The sequence below is a fragment of the Equus przewalskii genome, chromosome 7 (assembly GCF_037783145.1).
Source record: "Equus przewalskii isolate Varuska chromosome 7, EquPr2, whole genome shotgun sequence".
NCBI classification, from domain to species: domain Eukaryota; kingdom Metazoa; phylum Chordata; class Mammalia; order Perissodactyla; family Equidae; genus Equus; species Equus przewalskii.
Window position 1 is genome coordinate 44,956,663 of NC_091837.1, and position 23,626 is coordinate 44,980,288.

The 23,626-nt window shown below is 39.8% G+C and overlaps 1 protein-coding gene across 6 annotated transcripts in view; it reads right to left on the reverse strand.

Moving 5' to 3' along the window:
• The window catches only part of LPIN2 (lipin 2), a 91,084-nt gene that overhangs the window by 39,220 nt on the left and 28,238 nt on the right, over positions 1 to 23,626 (reverse strand). For all 6 annotated transcript variants that reach the window (XM_070627489.1, XM_070627486.1, XM_070627487.1 and 3 more), the window contains exon 2: positions 4,161 to 4,361. In XM_070627489.1, the coding sequence (XP_070483590.1) occupies positions 4,161 to 4,352 (192 nt within the window). In that variant the 5' untranslated portion in view covers positions 4,353 to 4,361. The remainder of the gene's footprint in view (positions 1 to 4,160; positions 4,362 to 23,626) is intronic.

Here is a 23,626-nt window from a genome sequence, read left to right on the forward strand (position 1 = left end):
AAAATAGTTTCCATAGGACACACATTAATCCAAATTCATTCCAACTAGCTTTCTTAATGCTTTTTTATTACTGTGAATATTTACTACTAAAAAAAGCTGGGCATGACAAGAAATGTAACTTTTCTGAAACGAAGTACTGCAACAAGTTCCTGGACTAAGGAAAAATACACTTTCAGATATAAGTTTAAAATTTTTTTCATAATAAACCGGCTGAAGTCACACAAGATTTCTGAAGCAGCTATAATAATATAGCAGCTTCTTCCACAATCATAGGAAGAACGTTTTCTAACTTAAAAACTTGTATGAGAACTGAAAAAGTAAAGAAATACTTATTTTTTTCTAGACGATTATATAAGCAAGGGGATAAGGAAAAACTAAACCTGCTCTATAATGCCAGCTGTAGGTTTCTTGGGATGACTTAACTAAACTATTTATTTGTCTAGAATTTCGACATATAAAATAATTAAAATAATCATTAGCTTGTTAATTTGCTGTTGTATAACTTCTTTAAACAACACAAATGAAACATTTAAAGTTACTTTATCTTTAATAAAAAAATATGTAACAGATTCAAACTAGTATCACCCTTTACAATGTTCAACTTTGGAAGCTATCCATTTATCCTATGCAGCTGGGAAAATGGAATAACACTTCTTTAGGATGCAAATTCAAAGTCTGTTTTTCAACCATCCTGGAAAAATTAACTGTTTACTTTACAGCCCTCACTTTTAGGGATCGAATATGACATTTCGCAATATGACAACTTACTTTAGTCTCCTGATTTGACTCTAAACGGAGTTTGGTTCCTCCCCCAAATTAAATCTAACATCAAATTGTACCAATATTGAGAATACCTAAAAGAATATGCTATGAGCTCTTTAGGCAACAAAGAAATAATATTAAAAATATTTTGAAAGATGGCACCAAGTTTGAATAAATGCTTCCCAAGGTGATTATTTTAAAGAGGACACTCGTTTTGATGTACTACTTCTAGTACACTGGTTTCTAAACAACCCTCATTCCCACACAGTCATACTTCCTACACTGTAGCTCAATCTTGCTCAACATAAATGACTGAGATATTGAAACAGAACTAATTTAACTTGTGAAAAATACTAGCTGTAACAGCCATTTTGGCATGCCATTCTTTGGGTAAGAATATCACTGGTGTCCTTTGGGGATCTATTCCTCCTCTATTTCAGACCATCTATTTCAGGTGTGGCTTCAGAGAGCGGAGGTGGGGCTGCAGTCCAAGCCAGGCCAATCAATATATTCTACCCTCAGCACAAGACTGGTCCCCAAAAATATATGTGACCCAAGTCTGACAGGTAAACTAAACACTGACACTTCTGTAGGAAGGAGAAGTTCTCTTTCCCCTAGGGTTGCTGAGTTAATGGGAAGTAAGCCTGGAGTATTGGTGCCCATCTTGCATTAGAGAGAACACACACAAAGGAAAGCAGAGCTGAGGGTGGGGAAGAGAGAGTTCTGGTAACACTTTCAGAGACTCGAATTAATTAATTCAAATGCCCCTAGACTTTGGTTATTCAAGCCAATAAATTCCTTTTTCTTGCTTAAGGTAGTGTGAGGTGGATTTCTGTCATCTACAATGTAAACTCTCCTAATACACTGGATTATTTAACTTTGATAAATAATCAAATCATCAGTTTTGTGTTAAATCAACAAAATTAATATTTAAAAATATCAAGTGCCCGTATACCTTCTGAAATTAAACCCCTGAGTTATGAAATATACTGGGAGCACAGACAGTCCCCAATTCAACAAGAGTTCATTGACTTATGATTTCTGACTTTACGATGGTGGGTTTCAGCATGGAAGTTCAATCTACTGTTGAACTGCACAACTCTGGAGATGAAGTCAGCTTTGGGTTTCATCTTACTTCAAAGATTTACTGAAGAATGAATGTGTCTACATTGTAACGGACTGTTTCATTTTTTTCCTTTTTTTCCCTTTTGAAATACACACAGGCTTAAATATATCATCTTGTGAGATGACACTGTGCATGTCTATGTGTATGTGTGTAAAGGTTTCTACTGCTTTAAAAAAAATCTTTGAAAACTGCTGATCTTGTTCAACTTCTTACTCAACACATTTTCAACTTAATGATATTTTCAACTTATGATGGGTTTATTGAGATGTAACCCCATCATAAGTTGAGGAAGATCTGTATCAGTGTTCTGTCAAACAAGAACATACCAGTGGCAGTGGGAAAATTACTATACTCTATCTCTCTAACCAGAGGTTTTAGGGTGATTATGATTTCAAGTCAACTTCCTAGGTGTCACCAAAATTGAGATCTTAGTTTAAAATCATTGATAGCTTTTGCTAATCCAAATTGACCTAAAATAAGACAAACAGTTAATCCAAATTGCCAGAGTATCTCAAAGCAGATATGGATTTGGTTTTGCAGTCATAGAAAAGCTGTGTTTTGATCAAACCTTTTGGGTTTCTGAGATACTAAGGGAAGGAAGGGGAAAGAAGAAATTTTTTCTTTTCCTATGTCTCATGGATAGATTCCTATTAAAATTCAAGGGTTTGACAAGATACTTAATACAATGATTTGTGTAGCCTTGTACAGAAATTGTATTACTCTCTTAATTAGAGGTATACAGCATGCAGAAAGAGGTATTTTATCTGCCCAGTCACCATTTACAGATGTGTGAATGCTTATACACATCAGCCTACAGGTTTCATTTTGAAAGTCCAGAAGACTTATGCAATCTGCTGATCAAAAACCCAGATCATAGCAAAAAAACAACTTTTTTTAATAAAAAAGTAGTGCCATATAAGCCATTTTACAAATAGATGCTTGTACACCCAATGGGCAATCTCAGTGCATAAACAGTTTGCTGCCGATTTTCCCAGAGCAGACACCATCTGAAAGTACTACAGGTTAGTGCCACCAGAAAGAAAGAAAAAATTCCGGGAAAGCTAAATTGTGGTTAAACACGGTTTTGCAATGGAAAGTTTTCAAGTCACTAAGTAAACTGAGACGGATTTTGGTTTCCAAAGGGTGACTCTGAACAGAGGCCAGATCACACAAACTCTGTCACCCTGAAATGTGGCTCTCAAGTGGAAAACTGATATTTTAACACACAGAAAAATGAGACGTTTTTTAGGTGGGGTGTGGGGGAGAATATCCAGTTTGTGAAATGCATAAATTTCTTTCACTCTCAATGTAAGTTTAATTAAAATAGAGGGAAATTTCTATTTTAAAGAATAAGATCAGCTATGTGAAATAACCAAAATCTGCAAACAGATGTTTTCAACTTATGTCAGTGGTCCTCTAATACATACTTCTGTGCTTTAGAAAATGATGTGGATCTTTCCACTGTACTTTAAAATCCTGACAAAATCTCCCTACACTGTTTAGGAAGATGCTGTGGGGCAAGAGCAGACAGGAAAATACTACTATGTGCGCCTGCAAAGTTTTATTGCTAGCTCAGTTTTCTGACTTGACTGAAGAGACACGTGCTAACAAACCTTTCAACTGCTCCATAACCTGAAGGGAGGAGGATGTAAGAAAAAGGAAAACCAACACAAATATCGTCCTTCTGAATGAATCTTCCCTAAAATAAATAACAGTCAACCAGCCTAGGGCCTGTGGGTTTGCATACCAGTCAGATTTGGAGACAAGCCCTGGTATCAGTAACAAAATTTAGATTACAAATAAGATTTTACAGCTTTATCAAAACAAATTTGGCATAAATTAATTTTGTTTAAACAGAGGTAATGTATTCTTGATTATGTCAGTCTATTCCATTCATAACGGCTATGAAGGCATTATAAGGTGATAATAGCTAACACTGTGTAAGGTAAAGGAACTTTTTCTAAACACACCTGCCTTCCCCATTTATAACTCTAGTTTCTGTTTGCTCTTCTAAGTTGCAACATACAGCATTATCAAAATAATTTTAAGCTGTTTTGTCCCCTTGGAGAAACTTCCTGTAGTAAGGCTTTCTGAATTTAGAAGCAACTTCAAAAGCAATACATAAAGGCTGATTTCTCATACCATGGTCTTCAACATTATACAGGTTTTCAAAAAAAAAAAAAAAAAGGGCCCAGAGGGCTCACAGTAAGGATTTATTTGCTGCCATCAAACTTTTCAGGCTCCTGAAGATCAGGCTGTCCTCTGCACTCACCACTTTCTCCTTGGATCTCAGGACTCCCAGCTTCCCGAACCGAACGTGAAATGGCGAACACTGATAGGTGCCATCCTGCTGCCGTACCACAATGACATCGATGCATCCGGACAGAGTGGCTTGGTTAATGCCTTTGTAGAGTTCCTTCACAGTGACAATCACCTGCCCAGCCAGCTGTCCCACATAATTCATGGTTTGAGACTACAAAAGACAAGGAAAAAAATTAGATGAGATGGTAACACTGAATTTGTGGATGCAATGACAAAGAAAAAATAGTGGTGACTAAAACGACATTGCTCATCTGTACGCTAGATTACATATCATTATTAGCCTTGCTGATTTTTTTGTGTGTGTGTGAGGAAGATTCACCCTGAGCTAACTTTCAATGCCAATCTTCCTCTTTTTTAACTTGAGGAAGATTAGCTTTGAGCTAACATCTGTGCCAGCCTTCCTCTATTTTGTATGTGGGATGCCTCCACAGCATGGCCTGATAAGCGGTGTGTAGGTCTGCATCCGGATCCAAAACCACAAACCTGGGCCACCAAAGCGGAGTGTATGGAACCTCAACCCCTCAGCCATGGGGCTGGCCCAACCTTGCTGGTTGCGAACCCATTAGTCTCATGCTACTAATGCTTTTACACATTTCCGCACATGGAAAATACCAGATTATCCTCCTTTATATCTGAGAGGCTGTCCCAGTCAGCACCTAAGGCATGTGTAAGTTCCCTTCTCTTATCCATCATCACCTATAGTGCCAGCTGCCATTATGGGTTTTCCCGCAAAGTTCAGAACCTGCACAGAACCACCAAAGAACCCACATCACCACCACTGCCCTCCTGCCCAAGACCACTGGGAACCTCGGACAATTGCATCCACTCTGGCCACAGGAGCCAAGCAGAAAAAAATGACTGAAGACGACCTCCAGGAGAAATCTGAAATTAAGTTTTGGAAGATGAATAAGTGAGAGACGGGTTTTCCACAGAAATATTAACAGAATATGGTTCAAAGACACACCAGATTAAATAAACAAAGTCTGGTGAGCTAGACTGGGTCTAAGCTATTTATAACATCACTTTCAGCGAAAATCTCTTCAACGCGTCAACACAACCCACTAGAGCATATATTCATGCTTCACAAAGTTGAAAGCACAGAAAGGGTTTTAATCTTGTTCTTCAACTGCAATTCACTATTCAAATCAGGATCACTAGGTTGTAAAGGGTTCCCCAGGAAGGGTCAAAGGAGGACATGAGGGCACCTGACCAGGGCCACAGAGAAGACAGGAAACACTTTCTGTCTCTGTGCTCCACACCTCTGGTAGCTAGGGCTGGCTTTATCTGACCACATGATGGGGTGCCTGCCATGTGGTATGCTTTGAGGGCTAGTGAGGAAGTCTCCTTGTCCCCCCAGACACCCGACCTGCCAACTCTTCCACCAATTAGAAAAAACTAGCTCCCCTTTAGTCCTAAGGTTGTCAAATTTCATTTCCAGTTATCAAATACCAGATTTCATTCATTAGACACTGATATCTCCAGCATTAAGTTAAAGCACAATTCAGCCAAAGTCATTCTCCTGGGGACAGGAGGGATGCAGACCCAACAAGAGACCCTCCACAGCTCTGTCTCATCCACAAGCCAAGTTCCACTGAACCAGAGAACTGACAGATTATTCTCCAGGTTATTCATCATAAGCATTTAGTTTTCTCTCTAAACCCTGCTTTTGAGGTGCCTTGAGCTCAAAGTTACATGCTTAGAAAAGTTCCCAGAGATCCAAGTCTATGGTATCAGCTAAACCCAACGCTGAACTGGGAGAAAGAATGCCACCCCCTTGGGAAATTTAGCGGCCTGCCAGGACACCTGACTGTAGAGAAACTCACTCCACTCTTTACAGGTGACCGAGTGCCTGCCGGCAGTGCCTGGATTCCACTCAAATGTTCTTCTCTGCTCTCACACACAGGAGAATGTGTAATCAAGGCCCATCAGTTTTACACCAGGAGGTACAGCCACAACAATTTTACCATGGAAAATTTTTTGAATATTTTAAAGTTAACATTACCAAGGCCCACACAATGCACCTACATAAGAGCTGGCTCTGAGTGACATAAACTAGCTGCAAAACTTACCTATTAAATAACAAAATAAGGTAGCGTCCTTTATGTGGTAAATTCTAAAACAGTTACAAGTTGGTGATGATTTTGGTTTAGAAAATTGATTTCAACTTGATAGTAAAGCCAAATTAAGCACATATCAAGTGCTCAATATTTCTTGAATGAATAAAGAAATGACGAGATGAACCATCAATAAATGAGACTAAAAAAACCAAGAAAGCTGTGTGGGGAGGAAACAGCATTTCATCATAATATTCATATTACATCTCATTACCTTTTTAAAAATTAATCTTTTTGAGATAATTGTAGATTCACATGCAAGTAGATGTGTGAAATAATACAAAGAGATCTTATGTAGGCTTTACCCAGTTTCCCCCAATGGGAACACGTGGCAAAACTCTAGTGCAGTATCACAGTCAGGATGTCAATCCTGATGCACTTAAGACTCAGAACATTTCCATCATCATACAGATCTGCTGTTCTGTTGTCCTTTTATAGCCACACACACCTACTTCCCTCCCACCCTCACTTCCTCCATAATCTCTGGCAACCACTAATCTGTTCTTCATTTCTGTGATTTTTACCATTTTTAAGAAAGTTATATAAATGGAATCATACAGTATATAACCTTTTGGGATTGCCTTTTTCCACTCATATTTCTATGGAGATTCATCCCGGTTGCTGCATGTGTCAGCAGTTTGTTATTTTTTACTGCAGAGTAGTATTTCCACGGTCTGGATGTACCATAGTCCGTGTACTCATTCACCTGCTGAGGAGCAGCTGAACTATTTCAAGTTTTGGCTATTACAAAGAAAGCTGCTATAAGCATTCCTGTACCGATTTCTATGTGAAGTTTTCATTTGACTGGGAAAAATACCCCGGAAGGTGACTACTGGGGTGCCTGGGAACTGCATGGTTAGTTTGTAAAGACACTGCCACCAGGGTTGCAGTACCATTTTACATTCCCAGCAGCAATGTTCGAGACACGCAGTTTCTCTGCATCCTTGCCAGCATTTGGCATTGTCCTTATTTTTTATCTTAGACATGGTGACAAGTGTGTAGTGATACTGGTTTTAATTTGCCTTTCCCTAATGGCTAATGGTGTTGAACATCTTTTCATGTGCTGATTTGCCATCTGAATATCTCATTAGATTTTGTTTCCTATAAGAGCACTACAACTAATTTAGAGGAAAAGAGAACAAATATCTTTTTTGTTCCTTATTTCTGGGGTCACAGTGTGCAATTTTTCTACATTAAGAATGTCTCCAAAAACAGAAGTGAAATAACGTTTAGTTTTGCGTAGTTCATCTTTTCACTTTCTTTTACCAGACAGTATTTCTCGGTAACCCGGAACAGTCCAACAGAATTTTCATATTCTGTAAGTAATATACGTTCATGACATGCTTTTTGCCTGTCACAGCATGCACATTAATCAAACAGCATGCAAGCTGTCAATCTTTGTATTACTGCTTGACTGATGGTGGCAATTTTAAAATGAATTTTCTTACAAATTAAAAAAAAATTCATAATTATATAGGCCTTTTTCTTAAGCTGAAAAATGATAACTTTTAAGCATCTACATTCAGCTATAAACAAAGTCTTATAAACTAAACGTGTAATAAGCTTATATCGACTAGAGCATAGAATCCGTAATTAAATGTAACTACATGCATTCAAGATGATTTTAATTACCTCGGTTAAAAGGATGTGCTGTAATACAAGAAAGCCTATTGTGTCAATGCTAGTTGCTAAATGTAGAAAAATGCAGGCTGTCAAACGACAGGTTTTCTCTTAGCAGATACAAAACAATTCTGTTTATATCATGAAGTCTGGGAAAACAAACTAAAGGGAGGCCTGGGGACTTCTTATGCACTACACCCTGGGACTGAGAAGCAGAACTCTGCTGGGGGGCAGCCGACGAGGTCGCAGGAGGGGGCTTCCTCAAGGTTATGTCTGGGGGAACAACAGCTGGTCACTGTATGCATGAGCCCTTAAACAGCTTCCTGTTTAAGCAGGATCTAGCACCATAAACCTTTATTCCTACATGCCCAGCCCAGCACCAGCCATAATAAAGCTCAGTGAGAACAAAGTCAGGCCTCTGATACCAGCCTGTCCTGGTCAAAGGACGCTAAACGGGCAGAAAACATAGTGACTAGGTAACCCCATCACATGTGGGGAAACACTCCACCGAGATACTAGCTTTTGAAATAAAACAAAGATTTTAAAACATTGCAAAACAATAAACATTGTAAACTATCATATTTTATAGTGAATGATGAGAGGAAAAAAGTGGAAGTGAGGGAAAAATTATTTCAAGAACAGAGAGTGACAGAGACCACGAAAGGGATACAGAAAGAGACCGATGAAAATTCAGAGAAAAAGCAGAGACAGAATACATAATCCAAAAGCAGACTGACAGAAAAATGCCCAGAGAGAAAGAGCACCATGGAACTGAAGGATGTTCACAGAGCAGCATCCCTACCTTCAGGCTCACAAGCAAAAGAAAAGTATTAAAATGCATTTATTGATTCTTAGAACTGCAAGAATTTATCCAGTCTAGTCTTTCCACAAATACCAAAAATGCTTCTAGCACATCTCTGAAATACGGTAAAGTTAACAATAATCATAATAGCAGCAACCATTTTTTTGAGACCTTACTACGCACCAAATTCTTAAGCTTATACATGTGTTATCATCTCAGAAGCATCTTGTAAGTATTATTATTTCTATTTTTAAAGATAATGAAATTGAGGCATAGAAAGGTTAAGCATTGGTATGGACAGAATGTTTGTGTCCCATCTCCTCCCACCCCCGCTCAGGGCATATTGTTGAAGCCCTAACCTCCGATGTCATGGATTTGGACGTGGGACCTTTGGGAGGTAATTAGGTTTAGATGAGGTGACAATGGAATAGTGTCCTTATAAGGAGAGGAAGAGACCAGAGCTCGAGTGCTCTCCCCCTACCACGTGAGGACACAGCGTAAAGGCGGTTATCTGCAAGCCAGGAAGAGGGCCTTCACTAGGAAACCAATCTGCCAGCACCTTGATCTTTACTTTCACTTTTATGACAAACTAGAGAATTGTCTATGTCTTCCTTTAAATGGGAGATCCAAAACTGGACACAAAAGCGCAGATAGGCCTGACTGATAGCAACACAAGGTACAGTGTGTGTTTAGGCCCAGGCACCTGCCCCGTGGTCTGGGTTAACTGTTGGGAGCTCCCAAGAAAGGGAGGCACTAGATGGAAAATGGAAAATGGAAAGAACCAGCAAACAGTAATCAATTAAAATACTTATTAGAGGCCAAATGGCCCTTCATGTATAAAATTCATTAGATCAAATAGTCTTTCATGCATGAAATTCAATGGTGCCCACTATCAGGTTTTTCTTATTAAATATCTTAAAGTAAATAACATTAGTACCTGGAATAAATAGGTAGCTTTCAAGATTCAACTATTTACCAAAAGTTTAAATATTTGCTTAAGCAGAGCTTTTCCTGAGCATCAGAGAAACTAAAGTAAATCATCATGATATGTAGTAGAGATTTATCAATGGGATGCTTCAGTAAATAGGTTCAAATACAGATATCCCTCCTACAAAAACTTCCCCAAATTATTTAAAGGTGATATGTTCACTCAAAAATAACTTTTGTTAAGGAAAAGAATAACCACAGAGACATAGGTAGCTATTAATTTCTAAATTGTTATCAATACAAAATGGATACATTCTAAACCACTCTTTTATATATCATCAAAATTTCTTTGCTAAGTTTTAAGTTTACTGTCACATATGTATTCAATACTAGTATGATACTAGTTAGCAGTACTAACAAACATCACAACTAAATTGTTACACATCCATCACGTGTCAAGTGCTGTGTTAACCTGTATATTATCTCATGTCATCTTCACAACTACCTGTGAGTCTGGTATCGATATTCCCACTTACATGAGAAAGCTGGTTCAGAAGTGCCCAAGGTCACCACACTAAGTATTAAAGCTGATAGTCAAACTCAAATCTGATTTTAGAGCCTATGTCCTTAACTGCATCTCTCAGTGACAGAAATGCCCTAAGCAATGATGATAAAAAACCTCGACAAAACCCCCAGATTTCTTGCTGAAAGAGGGCTTTTAGCAATGTGAACATTATTTTTACTTAATGTTACTTGGCCACAAAAATATAAAATGATTACAGAGAGTCCAGTGAAGCCATATCCACCCTCCAGGTCCCCTTAGCACACCACGATGAGAGGCAGCACCGACTAGTAACCCTCTGGCTAAACCTGTGGCTCACTGTTAGGAAGTGGACTTCTGGGGAGATCACATGTGATCAGGGCTTGTGCACAGAGCTTTTATCAAAGAACTTGAGGTTCTGTCTAAGCTTCTGCTTACAGATGTGAGGAATGTGCTACGAGAAAAGAGAAAGTTCCAGATACTTCAGGAAACAAACACCAGAACACTGTTACCTTGTACACGTTCCAACTTACACCTACACCTATGCTCCTGGACCAAACTCCTCCAGCATGCCCAAGCTTACTTGTGCGTTTGAGCAGCACTTAATATTTTTCAAGAACTTTCTCAAACATAAACATACCTCATTTGATCTTCAAAAAGAGAATGTAGGTTATGCAAGGCAGACATTATTCATTTCATTTTACATTTAGACTGAGACAAAGGGTGTTTACTTTCTATTATTATTCACTAGGACCCAGCTCCACTGTGACTCAGGGTCTCAACCTTCCTGCTACTTCCCACCTGTGGCTTAAATCTTGAGGCTCTCAAGGTCAGCTGGTGTCCCTGGAGACAAGAGATTTGAGAGCTGAACTCAAGTTGTACTTAAGTCCCTATAGTTCTCGAAGGATCCCAGAGTTCCCTAGAGGTGGCCAAACATGAACTTGGAGGGTACCGCTGATCCTGGCTGAGAACTTTACTTCCTTGAAAGTTGGTGATGAAAGATAGCAACGGGCACACATGGCAGCACCCTCTCCCTGGCCTGGGGGGATGGGGGGGAGGGGGTGTGCCCACATCCTGTAGGGGCTTAACTCAAGTCAAAACATTTATCACATGCCCAGCAGACACTACCGAAATCACAAAGAATCATAAAGGAGGTAACAACTTAGCTAGACATACGGAATGGAAAACTATGCAAAACAGTGCAGTCTGTGAGCAAGCAGCAAGCAGTGCCAGACAACTGACGCTAAGCCTGACAAAGAACCCAGCCTTCCTGGGAGAAGGAACTCTTGGTCACTTAAATTCAAATAAATGCTTTACTTTGTACCTCAGTTTTTTCTTTTTCCCCATCACAGCAGAATGTCAACTTGTTTTAATTTTCCTTATATTTTATTAACTGCTTCTTAACTCTCACTTTATAAAATGAGAAACAGGAAATAGCAGCAGCCCAAGGAACAGCCCTGTCCTCAGTGAAGGAGATGGCCTCCACCCCTAGGAAGTCCACAGGGTGGATGGTCTATTAAGCCCCATCTGATCTCCCCCAATCTAAAGTCCACGAGGCAATGCTGACAGCTGCACATCTAACATGCACTATCCTAAAACGCCTCCTCAAGATCACAGCAGGTCCCTTTCTGCCCCACAGTGCAGGGGGGCTGCTGGAACAGGGCTCTCCTTCATCTCTAGGACCACTTAGTCCCCAACTACAGAATGTGTAAACTAAAATCCAGTGTCTCCCAGCAACCTTCCTGAATACACCAATTTCTCCAGACAGCCTTTCTGTCACAACAAAAAAGGAAGTCTGTAAAAGCTTAACCAGGAAAGGTCCCTCAATATAGTACCTCTGCAGACTTAATTTAGAAACAATCACGTGTCTGATAAGACTTATTTTCATACAAAGTTGAGCAGCTGCTTCATGCCAGGTACCACAGTAAGTCCTTTTAATATAAAGATAGTAAAATTCTGCCCTCCTCCTCTCAGAGGTCTAACAAGAGAAAGAGACATCATAAATACTGTCTTAACTTACATAATGCCCATGGTAATGCTATTTTGGTGATTTTTAAGACGACTAGAGAAAGGGAAGAAAAAAAGCTGCATGGCAGAGTTAAGGAAGGCTTCAGGAAGCAGAAAATATTTGTTCTAGGGTGGTAAATGGGTGTGAGGGGTCTATCAGGCCAAAAGGAGGTCCCTAGTGGGCAGTTCAGGGCAAAGAGACCAGCACATGGAAAGGGTATGCTGAGTTTGAGGCAAAGGTGAGATGACAAAAGGCCTGAGACCCACGCCTCAAGTGTATCCTGGGCAACCGGTGCAAGCAGTGGTTCTGGTCAGGAAAGTGACATGATCAGCTTGGGAGTGGGGAGGATGAACTGGGGAGGAGGATGCTAAAGCAAGACCACCTCAGAAGCTACTACAACCAGTTCAACTAAGAGATGGAACAGCTCTAAAGGCAGAAGAGGTACAGAGGGGACTGATAATCAGTAAGACTTGATGACTGACCAAGGTGGTTGGGGTGCTAAGGAAAAGGAAACAGCTGGTCAGGATCATGCCACAATTTCTAGACAGAGCAAGAAACACATCTGGCACATAGCTGGGATTCAGTAAACATTGTTGAATGAATAAACAAAGCACCTCAGATATGGAAATAAAAAGGGGAGATCTGGTAGGGAACTGCCTAACAATACTGAACTTCAAGAATACTACTTACTACATTGGTTCAAAATTTTGTGTACATGAAAATCATCCCAGACAGTTTTTAAAATGCAAACTTCCTTGAATTTTTAAGTTTAATAACTGGTTATAAAGATTAGCTGGGTTAGGGAATCATACCTCCATGTAAAAGCAAGAGACCCTCTGATAAAATTCTATGCCTATTCTTGCTACCTCCAAAATCAGTCTGTCATAGAACAGACCACAGGGAGGCTTAAAGCCTTGCGCACGGTCCTGGATCTTTCTCTGGAGACGACACACAGGGGAGTCTTGCAAATCTCCCTGAGCTGGCGGCTGTCCTCAGATGGTTCCTTCCTGAGAGACGCAGCCGGGCTACTCCTCTGGAGGATCTGCAGTCCTAGTCGATACCCTGTAGAATAAGCGATCTTTCTGAAGAGCAACCCCATCACCTGTACTGTTGGAAGGCACAGTCAGGCTCTGTTTTATGTCTAACCAGCTTCTTTTTTTCCTGCTAGTGAAGAAAACTGCCAAGGACCACAGTGTACTTCAGTATTTCTCAAACAGCAGTCCCTGGACTATGTGCAACAGAATCAAGTTTCGGTGGTTAAGAATGTAGATTTCTGGGCCTCAATCCAGACATAAAAAACTGGAGGTAGAGTCTTCCAGGACCTGTTATCCATGATTCTGATGAACATCCAGGTTTGGGAACTACCTCCAGTCTCTACTGCGTGAACTTTATCCTCCTAATCCTGATGAAGGTTGTTGAGAAAACCAAGTTGTTATGGGCTGAAGTACATATCCCGGCCTCTAAGGTGTATCTATTAGCTCGACATCTGATCCAAACTTAACAGACCTTGAACTTTATACACTTTAATGAACAAACAGCTGAACTGATCATTTTACAAGACTTGAATCTAGGACTGGCAGTGGTTCTGTCAAAAATCATTTATACGGCTTTGTCATTTATAAAAATTCTGGTCTAGGAAGACTTCTTTCCTAGGGGTTCCTTCCCTAATTACAATCTAATATTATTCAACATTAACCTTCGGGATACACAAGAAGAGGGAATTTTCTGATTCCTGTTTTGGAATTTGAACGGATACATGCTGCTATGACTAGCTCAGGAGGTAATAACAGGGCTCTCTGGATCACAATGATTTCATCTCTTGGAGATCCCCAAACACAGGGCTAAATCCCCAGTAGCCATGTCTATGATATGAGACCGAGGCCTTGGTATCAGCTAGCTGATGGGGTAGGGAGACACCTGACCCAAACGAGGCCCACAGATATTCCTGAAGTGTGTATGGAGAACCGAAGTGGCCAGACACCGGTGGGGCTGAGCCCCCTTAGTGGGGATCCAAAAGGCCTACTTGCTCAAGACACTAGGATGCCACGCAGTCCTAGCTCTTGCCCTCTCATTATCTCTCTGAATGATGAACAGCCATGTTTGTTTGCCTGGCTTTGGCTTGTTCAGAGTCCATTTCCGACGTCTGCCAACAAAGGACTTAAACACAAACAGGCTGATACTGATTCTGACTTGATAAAGCTGCCTGGCGCCCTCTACCACCCTCCTCCCCAAAAACACTCAGGGAAAATTAGCAAGAAAATACTCCAAATGCAGCCCAGTGAAAGCCTTCTTCTACTGAACAACTCAGACTTTTTTTCTTTTTAAATGAGATGACGTGAGGCTGGCCTCAACCTTAGCTGTCAAGGCTAGTAAGCTGATAAGTTCAGATTTCAAATCTGTCACAACACATTTTCTTTAAGGAAGTTTGGAAGCACAGATTTCCGCTCACTGGGCTCACTTCTCTGATTTCACCACACTTACTATCTAAAATGCAGATGAACAATTATCTTGGGCTGAGTAAGGTTCAAAAAAAGGAAGACACTTTGCTACTACAGCTATACATTCTTTCCCAAGCCTTGGCCCCAAGTTTTACTCAACTATTTGCTTTGGCTTTTCAGCAGGTATAACTAAAGGAAGGACTGTAAGTGTCACCTATTTCATCTTCAAAAACCATCAATTCCCTGCCCTCCACCCCAGTCACTGGCCTAATAACTTCAGAACAGTCCTTCAAAACCCAACACCAGTTTTCTTCTCAATCCATTAACTACTGTTGGTTGTCGATCTAATATTTTATGAGAGGAGTAAGGATGTTTTAGGCTTCCCAGATGAGGGGGAAATGGGAACAAATAAAGTATGTTTATAAGAGATTGTGAACAGAGCATAATGGAAAAGAAGATCAGAAAGAGATGGGGCGAGGAAGCAGGCGGGCTCAATGGCCGGGCTGGGAAGAAAGCAGAAGGCAGTAAGAAGGGGTGCACGCCTGTGCCCGCCCACGGCACCCTGCCCTTTCCCCTACCCAGCACAGAAGCAGTCACCACACTGCAGTAATTTGTTTATCCCACCTCCACACTCTAAGTTCTGACAAAGAAAGGAGAAGTTTTGTATGCTTCACCGTTTCCCCAGAGCCTGGCACAGTGCCTAGCAACAGAAGCTTCTTAATGAGTATTTTTGGATCAACGAAGATATGAATCAAAGAATGGACAAACGCAAGATGTAGTGAACAGAATCAGCAAGGAGAGACAGGAATACAAACAATGTTTTGTACTGTAACCTGAATAACAGAGAAATTCAAAAGGTAAATGAAGATATGTGTCACCTAACAATGGGGGTATATTCTGAGAAATGTGTCGCTAGGCTATTTCTTCCTTTTGCAAACATTGTAGAGTATACTTACACAGAACTAGATCATATAGCCTACTATACACCTAAGCTATATGGTACTGATTTTAGGCAAACACTGTTGTATATGTGGTCCGTTGTTAACCAAAATGTCATTATGTGGCACATGACTATACAAATAGAGAGAGAGCAAGAGTGCCATACACTTGAAAAGAATGCCAACAACAGTGGAGGCCAACCCAACATCTCCAAATCAATGCTCAGAGATTCAGAAACCAATGCCTTTCTCTGGATGCTGGTGAAGACCTCACAGAAAAAACTCGCATGAATCTAGTCCATGTAAGTGACAATTAAGAATAACATCCACCTCAATGAGCAAATTTAAAAATATCCCTGTGAGAACAAATGACATCCGTGCAGATCACTCTGAAGAACACTGAGCAGCCCACAGCGACTTGTGGTGGAAGAGAGACTATTGGTCTGTCAGGGGAAGTCAGTGTGGGGAAGTCAGCCGAGACAGAAGCAAGGCTGAATGCAACAATGATCATACATGACCAGACTATTACAGAAAACAGAGAGTGAAAGAGAACAAACTTAGGTCATCATTTCCTACTAGTCTGTCTATTTACATGAAAATGCCCAACATTATAATTCTATAGGGCACAGAATTCAAGGTAAATGGCAGGCAGCAATAGTTTCAATTTCCCAATGCTCAGTAATGTACCAGAATATTCATTTCTTCAGCAATAGAATTGGTGCAAAGAAAGGAGAAATAAATGTTCAATTTTACAGACACCTTTTTTTTTTTAAAGATTTTATTTTTCCTTTTTCTCCCCAAAGCTCCCCGACACATAGTTGTATATTTTTAGTTTTGAGTCCTTCTAGTTGTGGCATGTGGGATGCCGCCTCAGCATGGCTTGATTTGCCAAGATCTGAACCGGCGAAACCCTGGGCCGCCGAAGTGGAGCACGTGAACTTAACCACTCGGCCCCCCAATTTTACAGATATCTTTAGATGTCACTACACATAATAAAATGTGTTCCTTGAGTATATCCTAAAGTGGCAAGCAGCACACTAGGAAAAGAGGGCCCCAACGACTTTCCTCTACCCCCACATCATTCTGGTGACCAAACTTATTTCAAACTATCACAGCTCTCTACAATTTAATGCTTCTCATTCCTGCATTTCTCTTCAGCGCTTCTCCCTTCATTCCTCAAATTGCAGAATAACACCTCATAAGAAAGCTTTCTGATAATTTAGTTCTTATCTTTGCTGTCATGGCTGAAATACGCCCAGTTCTAACCTACTTGTTTATGAGGTGACAGATCATAATGTTACAGGGAGCATTTAACCTGACTAGAAACTAGTAAGAAACACAGAAGTAAAATCATTAAGAAATGTAATGAGTTTAAGATTCTGTTGATAATTAATCATGAAAGATAAACTATTACTTAGTTAATCTTTGTGTAATGGTTATATCTATCAGCATATTAAAATTTCTAGCTCAATATCCATGTCAGGTCTGCTATGAAATGCAATTTTAAGATTTTAAATAGATGTACCTTAAACTATTCAAACTAGATTTTCCATTAAAAAAAAATTAAGGTGTACTTTACATACAGTAAAATTAATCCTTTTGTAGTGGACAGTTTTAACCATGTGATCACATAACCACCACTACAATGAAGATACAGAACTAGATCATGCCCCAAACACCCCTATGCCCCTTTGTACTCAATCCTCTTCCCCTATCTCCAGCCAACCGCTGATTTGTTTTCTGTCTCCATAGTCTTGCCTTTTCCAGAATATCATATAGATGGAACCAGACAGTACGTAGCCTTTTAGATATGGCTTCTTTCACTTAGCATAATGCATCTGAGATTAATCAACATTGTTGCAGGCATCAGGAGTTTGCTCCTTGGTGCTGTTAAGTAGCATCCCTTTGTGTGGGTGTACAAAAGTTTGTTTATCCATCCATCAGCTGAAAGACATCCGGGCTGTTTCCAGTTTTAGATGATTACCAATAAAGCTACTAAAAACATTTGTGTACAGGCTTTTGTGTGAACATAATTTCATTTCATTTGGGTAAATACTTAGGTGTGGGATTGCTCAGATGTACTTCTGCAAGGTTGATATTGTAGCTAACGTTTTTAAGATATCTTGAGTACACCTGGGAGAGTTTGCTATTAGAATAAATCCTTCCTTAAATTATTTTACAAAGTGGTAATAATTTAACTTTTATAAGTTTGGATTTTCCTCTGTGGTAGGTGTTTAAAATAGAGATTCACTTACACTGGTAAAAATTCAAACTCATCATTTACTCATGCTTTAACATTTTAAACTGTGCCTATCTCTGACAAACCACCTATAACCTAAACTACAATTCTGATGTTTTACTCAATGTTCTTCCTAGTGTTAGCCATGGGGAAGTGATGGGGGAAAAGAGAACAGATGCCATTTTACAGACCTCACCTCATTTAATCCCCACAATTAGGTGAGGTAGATATTACATGCATCGTACTAGCAAGAAAACTGATGCTCAGAGAAGATAAGCAACTTACCTGGAATCAAACTGTGACACAAGGACAGGTACAGACAAAAGTTCAGGTCTATCTGTCTCAAATGCCCAGGTTCTTTTTACTGTGCTTGGGACCACAAGCTCCTAAAAACACTAATGCTAAGTTTATGTCATTTTCAGGGCTATGCGTAAGCAGGAATTTCATAAATCTTTTACAAGGCCATGATGATTCTTCTATATGCTATCGTACATGAAAAATGTTAAGCTTCTTATTAGGAATAGTCTGAAAGATATGATTACACTATGATCACAGGTATGTTTTAATGAACATGTTCTCATCCCAAACTTTCTATAAGAGAATTGTGTGGCTAACTGATTTTGGTGGTGATCATTGGTAACCATCAGCAACTCTAAAATAAAACAGGAAGTCTGATTGTTTGGCTCACTTTCATGTATAAAAGCCACACCATCTTAGCAGGTTTCTATGGAAACAATACACAGTATCTTCAGTGATGACTGTCAGTTTAGTTCAGACGTTGGGAGGATACAATGTCCTTTGACATAGCCTGACTTTATTTGAAGTTCTTTCTATTTATTCACTGACCTAGAAGTCAGGAGTTGACATCACGACTCTTCTTCTATGGTCACAATTACAGCTGTGAGACTGGGAACAAATGAACATGTTCCTGCAGTGTGCAGGTCTAGGGAAAGACATGTTAAACTTTGCTCCTCTTCTTCTCATGCCCCCAAAAGAACCTCAGTTATTATCACAGATGAATTAAGCAGAAATTTTAAACTTGGTCCAACTATGGTAATTCCCTGGGCTCAAAGTCCCTCCCCCTGCATCCTATGGTACCCTGGTTAAGTTCAGGTGGGAACAAGCCAGATGAATCACCTCAGTAGGATTTGAAGGTCACTGTACCTCTTTCACTAACTTAGTAGCTACCAACTGAAAAAGTACGTGCAGGTCTAAAGTTCATAGTCCAAACACCCTAAACAACCCAACGCTGAAGAGTTTATTATCAAGAAGTCTGACAAAGCACCTGCTTTAGAAAGAAAGATATGCTTGAGAGAAAGAATGTAGACCGCCTCATCAAAAAGAAGATAATTCAAGGATTAAAATAAATTTGGTTTTAGTGAAATTCTGTGAGTTTGTCATTTGAGTGGGTTGCATGTGGCCTCCCTGTGCATTCAAACCACTAAATACTCCCTCGAGTGTGCTCAATTTCTCTGACAAATTTTTTTCTAAGAATGCTGGCCATGAAACTGACCAGTTTCCACTCCACTACAAAAAACAGGGCACTTCTCCTAGGAGATTGAGTTCCTTTCATTATGAAGACTAAGAGTTACATTAAAAACTCTTTTCAGTCTAAGAGGAAATGATGACTAACTCAAGTAGGGAAAATGACAATGATTCACCAAGGAAGAGACTGTTCATCAAAGAAGAGTACTTAAAGCTCTAAGCCTTTCAGTCCAAAACGTACGTGACAGATATATATCCAAAAGCCATTGTTCCCCAAGTCTGATTAATCATAAAAACTTGGGAAGCTTCCTAGAGAGAAGACTAAAAGGAACCCTGTGGTATTGGGCTGGAATTAGAGGTCTCCGTGGACAGATGCACAGATACATATGTGCTTATGCCTGACAGAGTATACATATTTAACATTCTAGCTGTCTCTGTTAAGAGGATCTAGAACCAAGGATACTCTAGAAGCAACAAGCACATCCAGAGCCCAGATCTTGGTTTCTAAATACCATTCTCCAATCAAAGAAATCAGGGCTCCTTGGAGAAGTGGCTGATCCCAGGGCTGGGGGCAGGAATACAAAATGATGCTGGAGCATCTAGTACTGCCAGAAAGTAGGAAAGTGCTCAAAATGAAAAGAATAGGGGCGTGTTAAATAACACAGGAGCTAACGTGAAAGAACTTTCAATGGCTCAAGCTAGAACAATTTGAAGAAAATGATAGTATTAGATTACAATCTAAAGAATATTCAGCAGTGCACACTGACATAAATTAAATTAATAAATAAGTAGAGAGAAAGGACAGCTTTCTCTTAAAGATGAATTCCAATTAATAAAGAATGAGGGGAATAGAAAACCACTATTAGAACACAACAGTAATAATTGTGGCAGGCAGTGAATATTGAAAAGAGGACAAAAGTTTGAGGAGAAACAGAATGTTTGTCTATTCACAAAGTATCTTTCCTAAGATATATATTCATTACAAAAGGAAAAATAGTAACTTCACAGTAGAGAAACCCGGTAGACACTACCTTAACCAAGCCATCCAGGGAAACTTCACCAGTAATAAGAGACCTTGACATCAGGGATCCCCTGATACAATAGTTCACTGAAAAGAGGCTATCGCACGTGTGGTATTCTTGCCAATCACCACCAATCTCCATCTAATTAGGAGATAACATCAGAAAAACTCAAATTGAGGGGAATTCTACAAAATAACTGACCAGTACTCATCAAAAGTGTAAGGTCATGAAAGAAAGGAAAGATTGAGGAACTGTCACTGATAGGAAGACTACAGTGATATGACAACTAAATCCAAGGTTTTGTTTAAAAACAAAACAATTTCTGGGCTCCACTACCCCCTTCAGTTCTGATTCAGTTCTGTCTGGGAAATCTGTCTTTTACATTTAAAGCTCAGAAGGGTTTCCAGTGATTAGTCAGACTCGGGAATCACCATCTTTGGCTGCCACTAGAATCACTGTGGAGCTCCGAGAAAGCCTGTGGACCAGGCCACGCCCTAGACTACAGGTACAAAGTACTTTTTAAAGCCCCCAAGTGACCCCAAAATGTCAGCTTCTCAAGCTATGTCTGATGACCACAGGTAAGTGGATCAACTCCAGTCCCCTCTTGAAAACTTAAGTACACAGAATTGAAGGGTATACTTCCTGCTGTCCTGCCTCACTTAGCCTGAAGGAAATACTTTTCAAACATAATGTCAATCTTATGACAGAGTATCAGTCTCTAATGGTTATGAGCTCATGTTTTGTTAGAATATAAAAGAAAGATGACAAATGACTTTTATTATCTTAGCACTGCCCCTTGACCTAACTGAGGCTAGCCTCTATTTGCAGTTCAAGTAGAGTTCAGATAAGTCTCAAAGAATGTAATAACATTCTAGAGATTTCCCTCCAGGTTTTCCTGGGTATGATTTGCTTTAGGCAAATTTCTGATAAAGGTCTTTTCTACACAGATATGGGCTAAGGTTAAGATGGTACACCAAGAGCACACAAAGTTCCAAATATGATTTCATCACAGAGTTAAAAACGATACTCTAATAAAATAAGATCAGCATGTCGTATTTCCACCCTTTGAAAAATATCTTCCCTAAATGTCTCATGTTAAGCAAAGTAAGAGAGCTCAGACAACGATTGTAGGTTATGCAATAGGCTTCAAAGAAGAGACAAATAAAAAAGAAATACTTTTCGAGAACAAGACACAAAATAGTAAAAAATTTAACAAAAATTATTTCCCCTACCTTTAATTAGATAAGTAGTAATGTAAAACACACACGCAAAAATTATCTACTCTAGAATTGGTGTTTATAATTTTTTCTTCAGTAGAATTGGGTTTGTTTTGAATACTTAATACCTAAGATATGAATGTAAAACACAAACTGCATAAAAAGATAAGTATTTTTCCAAGAGAGGTAAAATTTTTATCCAGATCCTTTCAGAGAGTTGTGTCCAATTCCTCTAGACTGAACCAAGGCCTCACTTTTTCAGACATCTAAAGATACAGTTATGGGATGATGACTTGTTTTTCCTACACACACAAAACTGACCAGTACCTGGATCAGATCTACAATACTGGGCTTATCCTAATCAACTGGGTGAATCAGCTTAGCTAACTGGGAGTATGTAATCAGGACCAAGCATCTGGGCAAACTAAAAGAGGTAGTATTCAGCCATTTGCTGGGGATCTGTCTGGGTGTGTTACTCACAAACTCAGAGCAGCAAATAATTCAGACATATTAGTAAATGCAAACCAAAAAATTTGTGAGCATCTAGCAAACTCAGTGAGGCACATATATTCGCTGAATGAAGAGAATTTGTTTTCTTTGAATTCACAGTTCAGTCGTGCATCTACTGTACTGAGGAGCAGTCGAATGCACGCATATGTTTTAACTGTAAGCCATCTCTAAGACCTTCCTTTCTGAAAACAGATGGCGGCATAAATACAAAAATGGATAATAAATAATTTTCAAACAGCCTAGACATATTTCTGGCCACAGCCTCTAAGCTACTTCCCCCCAAATTCCTGACCTCATCTGTGACGTCAGGATTAAAAGAGGCAAACAAGTTGTGAAAAACATCAAGATTTTCAGAGAATGTACTCCTTCAAACTGCCTAACAACATCTCTACATTTCTGTGAGGAAAGGAAATTCTTTACAACTAAATAATCAGTTTTGTGAACACAGTCCTTGTTGGAGTGGAGGAAAACGTTTGGTTTGGGGCCCAGTCACCTAGCGCTGCTGTAGGATTTGGGCAGCAGGGAGCAAAGACAAATGTGCTAAGGGGGGTGGGGGCGGGGAGGGAGGCTCCTCCACCCCTCACAGAGGATTTCCTATCTCATACAAGGCACTGTGCCCCAAGCCACACGCCCCGCCTACAGGGTGACTTGCTATCTTCTACCACTGTTTATGTCACTACATCTTGCTGTAAATAATATAAATACACAAAATTCTCTCTGAAAAAAGAGCTTTTTGGTCTCAACTGCACAGGTGCCCAGGTCCTGTGACAAAGAGCATAGAGGGACAAGGATGGAGAAGCACTGCCCTCAGGGCTTCCTGGAGTCCCCTCCTGCTCGTGAGGATGTGAAGACCAAGGTCAAGGCTCACTTCTGCCCCAGGAACAGGTCACAACCCTTGTGGATGGGTCTCATCTCTAGTAAGAATGGCCAGATGCCCTCTGAAGTCCCTTCCAGCTCTAAACCACAGAAAGACTTGCTTCTAGAAGCATTTCTTAGGATTACAAGTTTGGCTAAGAACTCTTGCAGTACATTCTGCCCTAATTTAAAAAATGTAATCAAAGTAATTTAAAATAAGGGGGGAGGGGTAAACAAGGCCAGCAGATTATTTTGGAACTTCAAGGTATTTGAACATGAAATAGTTTAGCCTCTTCCTTACCAAATAAAGGAACTATCTTCACTTGCTTAAAAATTATGGAAACGTAATTTTTCAAAAATTCCCAATTTCTAACAAAGCACAGAAGTCTTTTGATGGTTTGTTACATTATGAGATTTATACATTTACGGTCCAAATACATAAAATCATCTCCTTTAAAATGAGACTTTCACCTTCCAACAAGGTTTGCCTGGACCCTGAAAACCAGGATTCTCCCTTGCCACATTCACCCCCAGGTTATAAAGTCTAACTTGTATATAATCAGCACGGCTTATTAAGCAGATATCAAATCCGGGGTCCTGAACACAAGTCATTCAGAAAACCCAAGCTTCTCTTGGGGCAGGGAGGTGACCCATGCGACTTCAATGTTCTAACATCACCATAAAAGGTAACTTAATAAAA